Below are 15914 nucleotides of genomic sequence, written 5' to 3' on the forward strand. Positions count from 1 at the left end.
GACCAAGGAGGAAATTCGTCGTGCAGGATGGGAAGACAGAGGGTGGGTACCTGTATGATCTTAGTGCAGGTCACTCCTCACTCTGGGAGTGGCTCCTCACCTAAGTACAGAAGGCAGCTCTGAGGTATCCCTACCCAGACGGCCACCAGGCCAGGACTGTTTCTGGCTTCTCTCTGGTCATCCTCAGCCTAGCGGGCTGCATCCCATGGAACGTAGAAGCAAAAAAATCAGAGCACAGTCACTTCAGGTTTTTATTCTGCATTTCATTTATGATCCAGTTTCACATTCTTACAGGGTCAGCAATTATAACAGCCACCTCCAGACCACATCTAAAGTGGCCAGACATCCGAGCCGAGGTTAAAGGTAAAGCATGGACATGCTCGTAAAAATTAAACAGAATTGCACAATTCATCCTTCATCTCATTCTTCTTGGGCCAATGCCTGACATAAAGGCCGCCTGCTAAAGAACGGAAACCCTTTTCTTCATGCTTCAAACTAAACATTAAACTCATCTGACAGGCTGAACAAGGTCTCTTCAATAATTAATGGTAAACACATGAAAAACCCTTTATGATCCATAAATATTTTGTTACTTAGGGTACAAAAATACTTTTCACGTTTTGGTTGGTTTCGAGGTTCAGGAAGAATGAGGAGCAGTGGCGGGGTGCGGTGCATGGGGGCGGAAACACAAGGAAGTCTTCTTAGACTCATCAGTCGCCTGGAGAAGGGGACAATGCAGGACTCTGACTTACAGTGAAAGTCGGAGGCTGTGGATCTGCTGCCGGATGAGGACGAAGTCTGCAAGTGTGTGAGTGTGAGTGTGTGTGTGTGAGGACCTGGGCCACATGGCCCCCCTGAAGCAGGGTGGTGCAGGAGTGAGGAGTTGAGAGAGGGACTAGGGTTGACAAGCCTCCAGTGCCAAGACCTGTTGCTATGCCAACAGTGTGGGAACAAACTGTGCACACATATGCACAAGTTTAAGTGTCACAATTCATAAACATGCAAAATTAAATGTCCCTTTTCCTTGATGGGGAACTACAGAAACAACTTTGAGCAGGTCAGGCTGTGCTGGGTCCCAATGAGGCCTGCAAGCTGGGCTTAGCTATCCCAGTAAGAAGGCCTCCCGATCCTCCTGGGAGGCCTTGAAGGAAACAAGAGCCATCCACTGAGTCAGGCTTCAGATTCACAGTTTCTAGAAGGAAGCAGCAGTTCCACACAGGCCTCAGGTGGCAGTGAGAGCAGAGCCCTGTTTTGGCCCACACAGCCCAGGACCTCCTCCAGGGTGACAAGACCTGAACGGAGGGGAGAGACGTGGCCATGAGTGGAGTGGAATGGGAACTGGCGATGGCGGCTGCAAAAGGGATGCAGGGTAACAGCAGGACAGAAGGGATGAAGCAGCCGGGTGCCCCTGTGAACAGGCTCTAGAGCCAACATCCCTAGCAAGATCTCAGGACCAGGGAGGGGCTCCACGGCCACGTGAGCGGCCAGCACCAAGAACAAGGACCCGTAGAGCCAACACTTACTGAGGAGCTAACAGAACTGGCGATACTTCCATCCTTGCTGAGTGTTATCAGAGGAGGGGTACCAGCGGACCTGCAAGAAAAGCCACTGTCAGGATACACTTACCAGCTAGCTCCTCACCTCAGTCCTCAGCAGCAGCCAGGTGAATCTGGCCAGAGTCCTGTGTCTGTCCAGGCTGTCTCTTGGTAGAGGCTGGGCCAGCTGGTCGTCTCTAAGCATCAGCTTCTTTCTCCTGAAAACAGGAAGAGACCACCTGGCCCACCTCCTCTGCAGGTTAGGGTTCCATGAGGGGGATGTCAACATCTGGACCCTACTTTAAAAAATACACTTGTATGTGTGTGTGCACGCATGTATGTATGTTCACGTGTGCTTTAGCATACATGAGGTTGTAGTACAACTTATGGAAGTTGGTCCTCTCCTTCTACATGAGCTCCAGGAATTAAACTCAGTTATCAGAGAAGTATCTTTAATCTGCTGAGCCATCTTGTGGTTGTTTGTTTATTTTGAGATAGGATCTCATGAATCCCGGGGTGGCCTTGACTCACCATCTAAGAATGAATGAATTTCTGATCCTCTTGCCTCCACTTCTTGAGTGCTGGGATTACAGAAGTGAGCATCTGCCTGTTTTATGCAGTGCTGAGGACTGAACCCAGGGCTTCATGCATGCTATGGAAGCGTTCTGACAACAATGATGCTTGGACTGAAAATTCTTAACATGAAAATGAGCTTGACACATTCTGTGCTGTTTCTCTGGATGTTTCTTAATCTAGCTACAGAACAAATATGGCTGTAAAGAGTGAGCAAGACAGGAGGTAAAAAGTGAAAACCAAAACCCGTGTGATCTCCAAGGAGTGGGTCTCCACGCACAGGTTCTCGCAATTCTTCAATGCAGCCATCTTTGACCTTTCCATCTTTCCCACACTCTCGTTACAGGGCTCATTAATTCAGAGACCAGAAAGTCCTCAAGCAGGTGAAATTTTCAGACCATCCAGGGATAGAAGCTGTCCAAACTATGGAAGTCACAGAAGGCCCCAAAGCTGGATTCCCAGAGACTGGTCTGTCAGCTAGACATCTGGCAAGGACAACTGAGAGACTGCCAAAGGCTTCAAGGGAAGGCACCTGGCCCAGCTACACATGTCAAAGGAGGAGCATGTCAGCTCCAGCCTGATCGAAACCTACCTGGGGGAAGGTGGGATCTGAGCATCCAGCCCACCAGAAGGAGAGCCTGGAGTTCCCTTGGGAAGAGCAGGAAGTACTTAAGAGCACTGTAGAGAGTGAGTTAGAAGCTGGGCATTCAGACCACACACATGAAGCTGTAGCAGGCAGACCCAGTTGGCCCACTTGGTTGCATGTGATTCCTGCCTCTTAGGTAAGCAGAAAGGGTATGACCAATGCCAGGCCATCTAGGCTGAGGGAACTGCCATAGGAACTTGCTCCTGTGCCCCTCCCAACTCTAGGTGCTGCCTGTAGGGTACACCATTTGGGCCATCACATCTTCCCAAGATGGATGGTAATGAGAGGTTAAGGGCTGAATACCCTCATACGTGCAAACCTAGCACATAGCAGGATAGGCTCTTCCTTCTCCTGGCTGACAGCAGTACAGGAGAAAGCTCCCCTAGCCCTCTGATGGACTGGGGAAGCCCTTAGCTGGATGCCAGGCTAGACACTAGAAAAGAAGCTGCCACCACGCAAGCTCAGGGCTCCAGCCAGCTCAGAATCTCCTCATGGGCCCTGCCTACCACCCTTCACCCAGCTGGAGAAGCCCCAAGACAATCAGTGCTTGGATGGCCTGGAGCCCACGGGATCAGACAAAGGGGAACTGGGAAAGGGGAGCTGAGGCCTCAGATGGCTGCTTGAAAGCCTTCCCCATACTTGCTCCTCAGGCGCACAACTAAGCAGCTCCTCAGCCCCAGAGTTGAATGTCTTGGGGTAAGGAGTGGGAGCACTTCTGGGCCCACGACAGCCAGGCTACTAATGGAAAAGGAGTGCACGTGAATGAACGGGATGACTCAGTGAGGAAGCTGAGGAATACCTCACAAATGTCTGCCATATGCCTGCGGCCTGTGGTTCCTCTAAAAGCAACCTAGTCCCTCTCTCTATCTCCTCTTCCTGCTCTGGGACCTTCATACATACACCATGGCACTCATGCCTACACACAAATATCATAGATAATAATAACAGTAAATTAAAAAAAATTTTTTTTGTTTTTTTTTTTGTTTGTTTCAAGACAGGGTTCTCTGTGTATCCTGGCTGTCCTGGACTCACTTGGTAGACAAGGATGGCCTCAAGCTCACAGAGATCCGCCTGCCTCTGCCTCCCCAACATACCATGTACTTTAGAGTGGCCTCCTTCCCAATCCTAGCAAGGCTAGAAGACAGTGTTTTCAGCAGATACAGACCTCAGGCGTCCAGCAACACAATAATAATAACAATCCTCCTGCCTCAACAGGTGTGCTGGCACTTCCAAAGTATTTTATTTATACTGACAGCTCCATCAAAGGATCGGTGTTGGTAGAACAGAAGTTACCCTGGCACTCCAAGACAGAAGCAGGTCAGGAGATCAACGCCATCTAGGCTTCGTGTCTCAAAAATCACAAAGTACAAATCCCAGCATTCAGGAAGCAGAGGCAGGTGATCTCAGAGTTCAAGGTCAGCCTGGTCTACAGAATGAGTCCAGGACAGCCAGGGCTACACAGAGAAACCCTGTCTCCAAAAAACAACACACACACACACACACACACACACACACACAAAGATGTGTGTGTGTGGAGGTGACCCTTGAGATGTAGCTCATTTGACAGGACTTGCTTAGCATGCATGAAGCTTTGGGTTTCATCCGGAGCACCATGTAAAACCAGAGTGATGCCAGCCTATAATTTCAGCACCCTGAAGGTGGAGACAGGGGTCTGAGAAGCTACAGTGCAATTAGAAATCAGCCTGAAATACATGATACCTTGCCACAACACAAAACAAAAATAAATAAATAAATAACCCCAAACACCCCCCCCCCAAAAAAAACCAAATGGAGGAAGCACATCTTCAGGTAAGTACTATTTTCATCATTTAATAAGGAAATGGAGAGATTTAAAGTTAAGCAACTTGTCAAAGGTCACACAGGTTGAGTAATGGAGCCAGGATCTGGACTACAGTTGGAAGACAGTAAAGCATGGGAAGTTGGGAAGGGGACTACAGGACAGGAGACGGAGATTACTGAGTTCAGGGACCAGAACCAGGGCCCCACTCCCAGCCAGCAGAGCAGAGGAGCCTCTCTTGGGTTCACTGTCACTGGCTTCCACCTACCTGACCCAGCCCAGCCTTCTCATTTTACTAATGAGCACATATGGGCCCAAAGGTGAAGATCATGTAGCTAATTGGTGGCAGAGCTGGGATAACGGCAGATGCCTCGCCCTGATCCTGCATTTAAAGCTACCAGCCTAGCATGGAGTGTCCAGACCTTCCCTGGGCACACAGAGAACAGGCTTGCCCGTCTCCTACTCCACCCTTCCCTCTGGAAGATGTCAGCTATGTCGGATGAATTTTCCAGCTGCCTAGGGCGCTCAGCCGGAGAAAGCACGACATTTAACCACACTTTGGCCCAGTACAATCCAACCCTGCCTGACAGACCTCCCTGGTGGGGTAAACCTGCCGATGGTGGCACCTGACCTGAATTTTCCACCGGGGACTAGGACAATCTCTGTGTTGTGAAGCCTCTCAAAACAGATGTGTACTCATATAGCAGGCAAAGTGCCTAGTCCTGCTTCCTGTGAATTCTCCCTCCCAAGCTTTTCCTGTCCTTTCCCCATATTCCCTTTGGCCCAGGTCAGGACTCACCATGCTGGATGGCTACCTTCAAGACTCAGTTTTTGGTGACTTATCTGGTCAGAGGCTGGGGTGGGCTCAAGACTGCCCCTGACTTTTTCCCCAGACCAGTCCCCAAACCTGTAATCCCATCACTTGGGAGGCTGAGGTAGAAGGATTACCAATAGTTCAAAGATAGCCTGGCCTACAAAGCAAGACCGTCTCAAAAAACCAAACCAAGTCAGGCATGGAGTTCTACGCTTGTAATCCTAGCACTTGGGAGGCAGAGGCAGGAGTATCAGAAGTTCAAGGCTAGCCTGGGCTACGTGAGTTGTCTCACCCTACCACCTGCTGAAAAACCTAAATAAATAATTCTACCAACAAAATCTACCAAAAGATAGGGTTGACAAGATGGCTCTGTGGTAAGGGCACTTGTCAAGCAGATGAACTAAGTCTGATTCCTACAATCCACACAGGACAGAACTGAGTCCCAAAAGTCGTCTTACCATTAATTGATATCTGCACACAAGAGATACCCATCAATGTAATTAAACATTAGGAGTCCTAAACGATCCAGGCAAAGTTTTGGTCTTCACTGTGTTACTATCAAACTCTGAACAATCCAAAGGCACAGTATATTATTCTCATTTTCCAGGGTAGTAACTGAGGCACAGAAACCTTTAAAAGTTGATTACAGACATGAGCTACCAAACCTGGCAGAGGATAACAGTTCCCTGCAGGCCCCGGGATGAGAGCAGCCTATGCCAAGGTAGGCAGACCCAGCTTGCCTGTCTTGAGCCTTCTACTGCACCCAAAATGGCTTACCTGAGCATGTAGGGCGGCAGCAGCAGCAGTGGCAGCTGGGTAGGTGAACGTAGTATGTGAAATGGCTGGGGTCAGCTCTGTGGTGTAGAGAGGGTAAGGGGCCCAGGCCTCTGGGGATGCAGGGATCAGAGCAGCCCCCATCAGGTCATCTAAAACAGGAGACACAACAGCCTCTATAGTCAGAACACTGGTCTTCCCTCCCATCATCTCCTCCCAAACAGAAAAAGAGGACCCAGCACTATAACTGAACCACAGTTCCCCTTCAAGACCAGAAAACGAGCCCTGTGAACTTGCTTGGCATGGTGAACACCCTATTTCTAGGAGCTCTCAAGCAGGCCACAGGTAGCCTATATAACAAGAAAAAAAAAAAATCACAGATGGGCTTCAAGGAAAGTATACAGCCCTGACAGCCCAGGAGCCCAGCCTTGAGTCTAAAAAAGGCTGAGAGCAGGAAGTAGGCTGGCAGTGGCTGTGGGTAAAAGAAGCTAGTAGCCCAGTGGAGGCCTGTGGAGACTGATGCACCAACCAAGGATCATGCAAGGAGAGGACCCAGGGCCCCTGCTCACATGTAGCCCATAGGCAGCTCAGTCTCCAAATGGGTCTCCTACTATGGGGAGCAGGGGCTGTTCCTGACACGGACTCTGCTGCCTGCTCCCCAAACACTTCTCCCTGGCGAGTCCACCTTGCCAGGCTACAGAGGAAGAGGATGTAGGCAGTCCTGATGAGACTTGATAGGCTGGGGTCAGTTGGTAGTGGAGACGGGCTTCCTCTTTTTGAGAAATAGGAGAAGGGGATAGGAGGAAGAGGGAAAGAGGGTAGGACTAGGAGGAGACAAGAGAGGGGCCTATGATCCAAATGTAAGTGAATCGATTAAAAAAAAAAAAAAAAAAAAAAAAAAAAAGGCAGTCCCAGAAAAGAAGACATGGCTGATTTCCTCAGGATCTGAATATATACAGTTTAACAAGAGCCTGCTGGCCTGGGCCAACTCAAAGGGCAGACAAAGGAAGCTCAGAGCCCCACTCACAAGGGTCCCGTGCAATCAAATGTGCTCCTAGGGCAGGATGAACACTGGTGGGATTTGGTGTTGCTATTAGCTTGCTCTTGGCCATCTTGGTGTTGGCTTTGGCAAACTCTAGCCTCAGGGTCTGTGGATTCTCTGGATCAAAGCGAATACCCTAAATGGGAAGAGAGAGAGACTCATACAAGGATCCATACTGTTAACTGCCATCCAATACAAGGAGCCCCAGAAACAAGCTTGCCTGCAAGACTGCACACAGGCTGTAGCAAAGGAATGATGCTGAGCTTGTAAGTAAGGACATGCATCACAAACCAGGCAGCCAAAGATTCTGCCTTGGGATGGGAGGAAAATAAAAATCCACATGTTTCTTGGGGGAAGTAAGGGGAAGATTTGCAGTGGACAGAACAGGGACAATCACTGCTTCAGAGGTCTGCAGGTCAGAGAAAGGCATGTACTTTGTTACTCACATTTAACGCATTTTTGGCTGCTTCTGCTCCTGCTCGGCTGTCAAATATCACAAAACCAACAGGCTAGTAGGAAGAAAGAGAGAACAGCTTTCCATCTCTCCCTGCGTTACCTCTCTGCTCCCCAGGTCTAGCACTTGCTTAGTATGTCCAAGGCCTTCTGCTGACACCCCCAGATACAACCTCCAATACCATAAACATTAAAAAAACAAACAAACAAAAAACTTAAGTGACCTAATTAGAAACAGTATTTGACCTGCTGGTTAGAGAATACAGAAGAAATAAAGCTCTTGCCTACAACCTCCCTAAAGAATGTCTGGAAGACTCACAAGCATCTAAGTCAAGTCCTCCTTCTGAGTACGACACTATGTATGGAATGATACCAACACAGCATGGTCCCATGGGCCACATTAAATATCACCTTTTCTGTAGGGCGCTTACATCTACTATTTATTTAAATTTAAAGCAGCACCAAGGACTAAACCAGGTCTGTCACATGTTAGGCAAATGCTCCATTACCAAGCTGTAACCACAACCCCAGAAGCCTTTGTAAATGCATGCGGATAAGATTAAAAACTTCAGACTCCCAGTGGCCTCCGAAGACTCTGGGCTCTGGTATCCTGCATGAGGTCAGAGCCCAGCTATTATCTATCTCTACTGTCTTTAGCCAATGATTCAGAACACAAAGGCAGCAGGGTCTTTAGCCATTGGGTCCAGGCCATCTGTGGTTCCAGAATGCCAGAGCCAGACAGATAGGACAGAGGCTGACAAGGCCTAGCTGCCTAGAAGAGGAGAGAGCTGTGGAGGCTGTCCTGCTAAGACAGAATCAAGACGGCGAGAAGGGGTTCTCTGTCTTCAAATAGTAGAAAAAAAGTTTCAATTCATGCCAGCATATTAGCCAGGGCTTAGGAGGAAAAGCCTAGAAGAGAAATTACCTGTCTTGAGGTGAGCTTGATCAGGGACCCTTCATAGCCCTGTGGAGAGAGGTGGCCATTTCAAGGGGTCAGAAGCTGTTACTGAGCTAACCCAGCACTGTCTCCCCCATCAACCTTGGCTTCCCTGACTGATCCCCAGAGGCATTCTCACAGTCTTCCTACAGCAACCCCCACATTGATGAGGACGAGTTCCTGCTGCCTTTGTGTTCGGAGTCACAAGGTAGAGCAGAACCCAGGGCATCTCCTGAATCTCTACTAACTTGTCATTTAAGAACAAGCGCCTTATCCGGTTTCCTCAGCTTCAAAAATAAAAAATAAAAGGCTACACTGAGTCTCAAGAATTCCTCACCGTCTCCACTTTACAGATGGGTAAGTAGAGGTTCGGCAGGGCCAAGAACTAGCAGAAGACGAGATTCAGCAGAACCGTCAAAGATGGAGCCAGATCTGTGACCTCAGTTCCTGATACAGCAGAGATTCATTCTTGCTGCTTAGCCCTGTTTCTGGGCTCTGGGGGCTCCTGGATCCTGACTCACCTTGAACGGCCGGAAGAGCAGGTAGAGTTCTCTAGGTTTAATATCCACAGGGAGGCCGCTGACAAACAGTGTCCGGACCTGGAGACAGTGGTCAGGGTCAGGATGGACAAGAAGGACATGGTTGTTCATTCATGAGGCAGAGAAACTGAATATATCCTACGCCTCCTTTACAAATGCAGTTTCATAGCTTTGAATGTGTGAAAGCTTTAAGCTTCGCACAACCCCTCTGAGCATATCTACAGACAACAGAGGCAAGGTGGAAGAGCCCCTGTTTGTAAATGTACCAAATGCACCACCCTTCCCAGACCGAAGAAAGACCACCATCCCATCCCGCCCCACCTGAGAGGGAGAGTACCTCACTCCATAAATGAGCACGTAAAAATGTTATGGTTTAGGGCTAGAGAGATGTCTCAGAGGTTAAGAGCACTAGCTCTTTTTCCAAAGGTCCTGAGTTCAATTCCCAGCAACTACATGGTGGCTCATAACTATCTATAATGAGATCTGGTGCCCTCTTCCGGCACGCAGGCATCCTCGCAGACAGAACACTGTATACATAATAAATGAATCTACACAGACATAAAAACCAGAGTTTGGATTTGAGTACCCACACATTGAGCTGGACAGCCCAAGAGCACCTGCAACTACAGCTCTGAGAAGTATGGAGACAGGAGGATACTGGAACTGGATAGCTTCTAGCTTAGATTCAGGAAATAAGCAGAACATGATAGAAGAGGACTCTAATGCCCTCTTCTGGTCACCACTCATGGACACAGATTCACACATGCGACATGACATACACACGCACAAATAAATCTTAAAATAAACAAACTTTTATGAAGATACTCCTAAGTCCTTGGTGGAAAAACTCTGGTTTGGAGAGTCAAAGACACACAAGGACTTTTTTCTTGTGCTCTGGAGAGCGGGTGGGGGTGGGGGTGGGCTGAGGAGGGCTGCTACTTCCTTGTTGCTTTTGTTTTCTACACTAGACTCCAGAGTAGCTGGAATGAGTTGTAATCTTGTCTCTAAACCTAGGCAGCTCTTAGCAAATGCTATTAAAAATTTACTAAACTTAGCTGGGTGTGGAGGCACACACCTTTAGTCCCACCACTGGAAAGCAGAGGCAGGAAGACTTCTGAGTTCAAGGACAGTTAGGACTACACAGGGAAATCTTCTCTCAAAAAAATGAAAAACCAAACCAAGTTTACTGAGCTGGCTATGCTGGCACTCATATGTAATCCCAAAACCTGGGAGGTAGAGTCAACAGGATCAGGAGTTCAAGGTCACCCTTGGCAACAGTGAGCTTGAGGCCAGCCTCAGCTACAAGTGGCTGTGTCCCAAAACAAACAAACTACAAGTTTACTGCATATGGGAACAGGTAACAAGCTGAAAATAAGGCAATTATTGAAATGGGATTAAAGGCTGGCAGAAGGATTCTCTAGGTAGCCCTGGCTGTCCTGGAACTCTATACGTAGATTAAGCTAGCCTTAAACTCACCAATTTGCCTACCCCGGCCTCGCAAATGCTGGTATTAAAGCAATGCACCACCTGGAGTTTTTAAACTTTGTATGTGTACGGGGGGTTCTGAGTATAGCATATATGTACCACGTGCATGCCTGGTGCCAGGCATCCCAGGAGAGCAAATATAGGGCGTTTTGCTCCCTCTGGAAGTAAAGACACAGAAGTTTCTGAGCCACCATGTGAGTGCTAGGAACTGAACTCAGGTCCTCTGGAAGCACATACAGTGCTTTTAACCACTGTGATATTTCCCCAGCCCCTGACCTGGCTTTTTATGTGGATTCTGGGAATCCTAACTTTGGTACTCAAGTATGCAGTTTTGCCCACTGCTTCCCCAGGCCCGTATGTTGAGTCTTAAAAAGTGAAATCTTGCCGAGTTCCTGAAAGAGGGTTTGATGCTGTAATGAGTGCCCTCCTCATGGTTACCCTTTGGTAATGGAATCAGAGCTAAATACCAGCTTCTGTAAATGGCCTGCCTCCTGAGAATCGGTAGAACTGTTTACCTTACTTACCTAACTTCTATTTCTGTTTTATTTATTTGTTTTTGTGGTACTTAAACCCTGCACAGAATAGGCAGGCACTTTACCATTGAGCTATAATTCTTAGTTTTGTGTGTGTGTTTGTTTTCAGACAGGTTCTCTTTACAGAGCCCTGGCTGCTCACAAATTCTCTATGTACACCAAGCTGGCTTTGAACTCACAGAGATCCTCCTGCTTCTGCCTCCCTGATACTGGAATTTGCCACCATGCCCAGCCAATTTCTAGCCTTTTAAGAAATGTTTTCATTTGAGACAGCATCTTGCTAAAATGCTCAGGTTAGACTTGAACTTCCAATCCTTTCACCTTTGTCTCCCAGGTACTGGGATTACAAGTACATCACAGGCAGCATGTGCCATGCAAGTGGTGTGGGTACCTCGTGTTGAGGCAGGCACATCCCTGGGGCTATGGTGGGAAGAGGAGCTCCTTTAGCTTACTACAGGCTTTTTTTCTCGTTTTGTCTTCTTTTTAAGACGGGGCTTCTCTGTGCAGCCCTGTCCACCCTACAATACTTTGTAAGTCAGCCATGCCTTGAACTCAAGAGATTATAAGTGTGAGCCACCACACTGCCTACAGTTTTTAAACTTTTTTTTTTTATGTGTGTGTATGTACATATGTATGTAGGTCAAAGAACAACTAGGAGTCAGTTTTCTCCCTCCACTATTTGGGTCCCAGAGGGAGAAGCTGAGCCATCTTGCCCACCCAGTCTTCTGGTTTAGATGCATTAAAAAAATGCATCTTTCATTCGTTCATTCATTCATTTACTTTGAATTATTCTTGTGGTGTGTTTATATACACACCTATGGAGAAAAGAAGAGGGCATGAGAGGAGTGATGTTTGTTCACAAGCCAATGACTGGCCCACTCCTAGGTTGCCGAGCAACCTGATGCAATCACCTGTGCTGCCAGGTGTGCGAGACATGCTCTAGCTGCACTCCAGATAGAAAGGACCAGTCCATCACTGCATGCTGTCTGCTCTGGTTTCTCTCCTTCTTCTGTGTCTTGGGCACCCCCTCTATGCCCATCTCTCTTTATCTCTATCTCTGTTTCTGTATCTTTCTCCTACTCCATATAATAAATATCTTCATTTTTTTATATATCATTACAATTTTTTACCTGGGAGACAGCTGTTTACATTTCCCAGGCCTCAGAGCTCTGGACCCCTAGAGTGCCCCCTTTGCCCTGTTCTTGGCAGCTCCTTTGGGAAACAGCTGAGGCTCCTGGCTGGGTTAACTTGTGCTCTTAGATTCTGGAGCCTTTCTGCCTTTTGCTGGCAAGGCTTAAAGTGTACACATGCCAGATGGTGGTGGTGCACACCTTTAATCCTAGCACCCAGGAGGCAGAGGTGGGAGGTTCTCTTAGACTTTGAGGCCAGCCGGGTCTACAGGACAGCCAGGCACAAAGAATTCACCTAAGGTCACACAGAAACCACTGACTCAAAATCTGAGTTTCTCTGACACACAGCCTGGCACAGAAGACACCTGCTTTGGTGCACCAAGAAAGGACCCTCAGTGTAGCTCAGGGTGTATCCCAGCAGATGGGACTTCAAGTGCAAGCTGCCTGCCCAGGGGACCCCAGAAGTCACCTTGTCTTTCTCCCCAGAGCAGCCAGAAACTTCTGCCTCAGCCCTCTCCAGAGCCTGTCCATCTCAGCCCAGGCTAATTTTAATCCCTCCCTCAAATGGCTCTTTGGCCAGACCTCCCCAGAGGCCCCTTAAATAGCAAATTCTCAGCACAATGTTTCCTGCTCAGTGTGGGAGTGGGGCATGAGCTCGGGGATCTTTCCTCATCTCCAACTCAGATCCTCCTTTCCAGCCTTCTCTCTGGGCCACACGGCCAGTTTACTCTGGTTTCCATTATTTACGTTCCAAACCTCCTCAAAGGCTACAGCATGGTTCCCAGCATGTCCCTGACTACCCTGACAGAAACAAAGCAGTTATGTATTAGGTGAGTGGTCCCATCTGTAGGCCACAGGCCCTTTGCAGAAGTCACAAGAAGTCTAATCAAGTCACAGAAGTGTCTGACATAAACACTCGACCCCAGACAATTACATTCTTCTGTCACCCTTGTAAAGAGAGGGACAGTAAGATGAGAAAGGATCAATAACTTGTCTTTGGTTTTTTCTTTTCTGTCTTTTGCTTTTTCAAGACAAGGTTTCTCTGTGTAGCCCTAGAACTCACTCTAGACCAGGCTGGCCTCCAACTCACAGAGATCTGCCTGCCTCTGCCTCCTAAGTGCTGGGATTAAAGGCATGCACCACCACCAGCCCTTGTCATTGGTTTTCTTCAAACAGGGTTTAAATATGTATCTAGGGATGATCTTGAACGGACTGTGTAGCCCAGCTAGGTTTCAAGCTCACAGCAACACTCCAGTGTCAGTTCCCCAGGGATCGGGATTTTAGGTATGCACTGCCACAACCAGCTTTGCTAACTTCTATAAGGCAAGCAACTTCATTCACCAAGAAACAGAGCTGAGTGAAACCCATGAGCAATCAACTTGGGCAGTTAGTTGTGTTATTAGCCCATTGCTGTATCTCCCTTTCTAAGCTTTTTACTCCAGATGATAGGAAAGCCAAAGTGAAGACAAAAGAAAAATCAGAAACCAGCAAACTAAAGGTAGAGGGAGGAATGTGCTCAATGGGCTAGCTAGCAGCACACAAAAAAAGAGGGGGTCTGGAACCACCATGGCCTGCTTCTACCATGAGACCCCACATAGGCCCAGGAACTCCAGGTCCCCACCTCCCTGTCCCTTTCTCACTCATTAGCAAGACAGCATCCATCCTTTAGGCTGGGTTTCCTCACTGCCCATTCCTTCCCCTGAAGTCCTGCCATGCTCCTGCCATGGCCCTTGGCAGCCTTGCCTTGCCCTGAGTTGTTCTGGCATGCCAACTACAACAAAGCATTAGAGACAAGAGAGAAGCCTCAACACTTGTCCACCTTTCAAAGCATCTAGGCAGGCCCTGTCACTCAAGATCCCCCTCCATATTCAGATTCTCTAAAGAAACTTACCCAGAGACCAGACGTGGCCCAGGCAAGGCAAAATGACACTAACTAGGCTTTGGCCTAGGGAAACTGCCATATCTTTCTGAATGTTTCAATCCACGGCACAGATACCATTGACCTCCAAGACCAAAAGCTCTCCTTACTCAATGCCTACATAGCTCAACAAAGGGCATAAAATAATTTACCTCCACAAACTATTACCTGTCAGCTACCAAGAGCTATCTGTTTATAAAGGTTTTCTAGTGAGGCTAGATCAGGTCCAGGTCAGTCTAGAGCTGGCAATGTGGGTAAGATGACCTTAGGCAGTCACTGGAATCTTTAGCTTCTCTCTTCCCCAGAGGAAACAATAAATACTTCAGGTTAAAAGCACCAAAGAAATCATTAGTTCAATTCTCTCATTGAACAGATAAGAGGAAAATAAGTGTGACAACATAGCTGCTGATGACACAGTTTGGATACTTCAGGACATGCAGCCAAACCGATGTCTTGCATCTCAGGCTAGCATAGGACATATTCCTCCAATCATACTTTCTCATGCCAGCCTCAGGGTAACGGGGCCATCAGGAGAGGCAGACCAGAATCCAGCACCAACAGCTGACTGATGTCACACAAAAAAAAGATCAATACTTGGAAAGCAAAAGTGTCATTGGTAAAGGGAGAATACCTGGTACCTAAGGGCTGGAATTCTCCACAACTGCCGCCAGCCCTGTTCCACATACTTCTGGTGTCAAGCTCCCACAGCCTCTGGACAGGCTGGGGAGCTGGAGGAGCAGAAGGCTGTACAGGCAAAAAAGGTTAAAGGCAAAAATTAACCTGTTTCAAGAAAGCAGGTTAATCTTGAGCAAACAAGCTGCCAGAGGAGCAGCCTCAGGTTAAGAGATTAGCAACATTAGTTTTCCTGGTAGCCACCAAAAGTTTTAGATATCGAAATGCTCAGTGCTGCCTCAGAGCTTAAAACGGCCAGTGTGTAACTCAGAAATACGGTAGGTTCTTGCCAGAGAAGTGAATGAGCCATTCCTGGCAGTACTGGGTTCTCTGCAAGACTGTCTAGGTAATTTCTGGCCATTAGAAACCTAGCTGGAGGCTCAACAGCAAAAAGTATGAGCCAACCCAGACGAGCAGTCAAACATCATCAGGTTATAAAAGAAATTGTTGATCCAAAAGAGTGAGGTTCCTTGATTATCTCCTTTTAAGAAAGCAACAGAAAGTTTTGTTTATATTAAAAGTCTTTTTTAAAAACAGAAAGGGGGAAAAATGTTGTGGATATAAACATGTTTTTGTTTTGGTCCCAGGTGTGGGATGTGGGACTGATTCAGATGGTCCACAGCAGCAGACTATTTGCTTGAGCTCTTTGCCAGCTGTAGATAGTTTAAATCTGAGGACTCTGAAGAGAGAATAAATGCCAGAGCCCAGTGTGGGGCCAAGAAAGAACAAGGATGCTCCTACTCCCCCCTAGCTGCTCCTGGTTGCTGTTGTGAGACAAGCTGAAGATCCGAAATGATGATTGGACTGGCTCCAAGGAACCCAACGACCCTGACCAACAGGAAGCAGCTAAGAGAACTGCGACTCTTCTCCCACTAACCCTTTCTCTCCTATATGGTGTTAGGGTGATGGAAGGGACTAAAGTGGAAGAAGGAGAAAAAGATATAAGAAATGTAAATAAAAGTTTTTTAAAAAGTATGCCTACACCAAAGAACTCATGGCCTACCTATTCCACAGGCAGATGACAAGTGAACACACAGACACACACAGACACACACACACCCCTTC

The 15914-nt window shown here is 47.7% G+C and overlaps 1 protein-coding gene across 1 annotated transcript in view; it reads right to left on the reverse strand.

The window, feature by feature from the left end:
- Positions 1-237: 237 nt before the first annotated feature.
- Positions 238-15914, reverse strand: part of Rbpms2 (RNA binding protein, mRNA processing factor 2) — a 29811-nt gene continuing 14134 nt past the window's right edge. The window contains exons 2-8 of the mRNA XM_021644232.2: positions 9094-9171; positions 8561-8599; positions 7629-7691; positions 7168-7318; positions 6144-6292; positions 1524-1593; positions 238-1292 (exon numbers count right to left, since the gene is read on the reverse strand). Of these exons, the coding sequence (XP_021499907.1) occupies positions 1531-1593; positions 6144-6292; positions 7168-7318; positions 7629-7691; positions 8561-8599; positions 9094-9171 (543 nt within the window). The 3' untranslated portion in view covers positions 238-1292; positions 1524-1530. The remainder of the gene's footprint in view (positions 1293-1523; positions 1594-6143; positions 6293-7167; positions 7319-7628; positions 7692-8560; positions 8600-9093; positions 9172-15914) is intronic.

Source organism: Meriones unguiculatus, chromosome 6 (genome assembly GCF_030254825.1).
Source record: "Meriones unguiculatus strain TT.TT164.6M chromosome 6, Bangor_MerUng_6.1, whole genome shotgun sequence".
In the NCBI taxonomy this organism is placed as follows: domain Eukaryota; kingdom Metazoa; phylum Chordata; class Mammalia; order Rodentia; family Muridae; genus Meriones; species Meriones unguiculatus.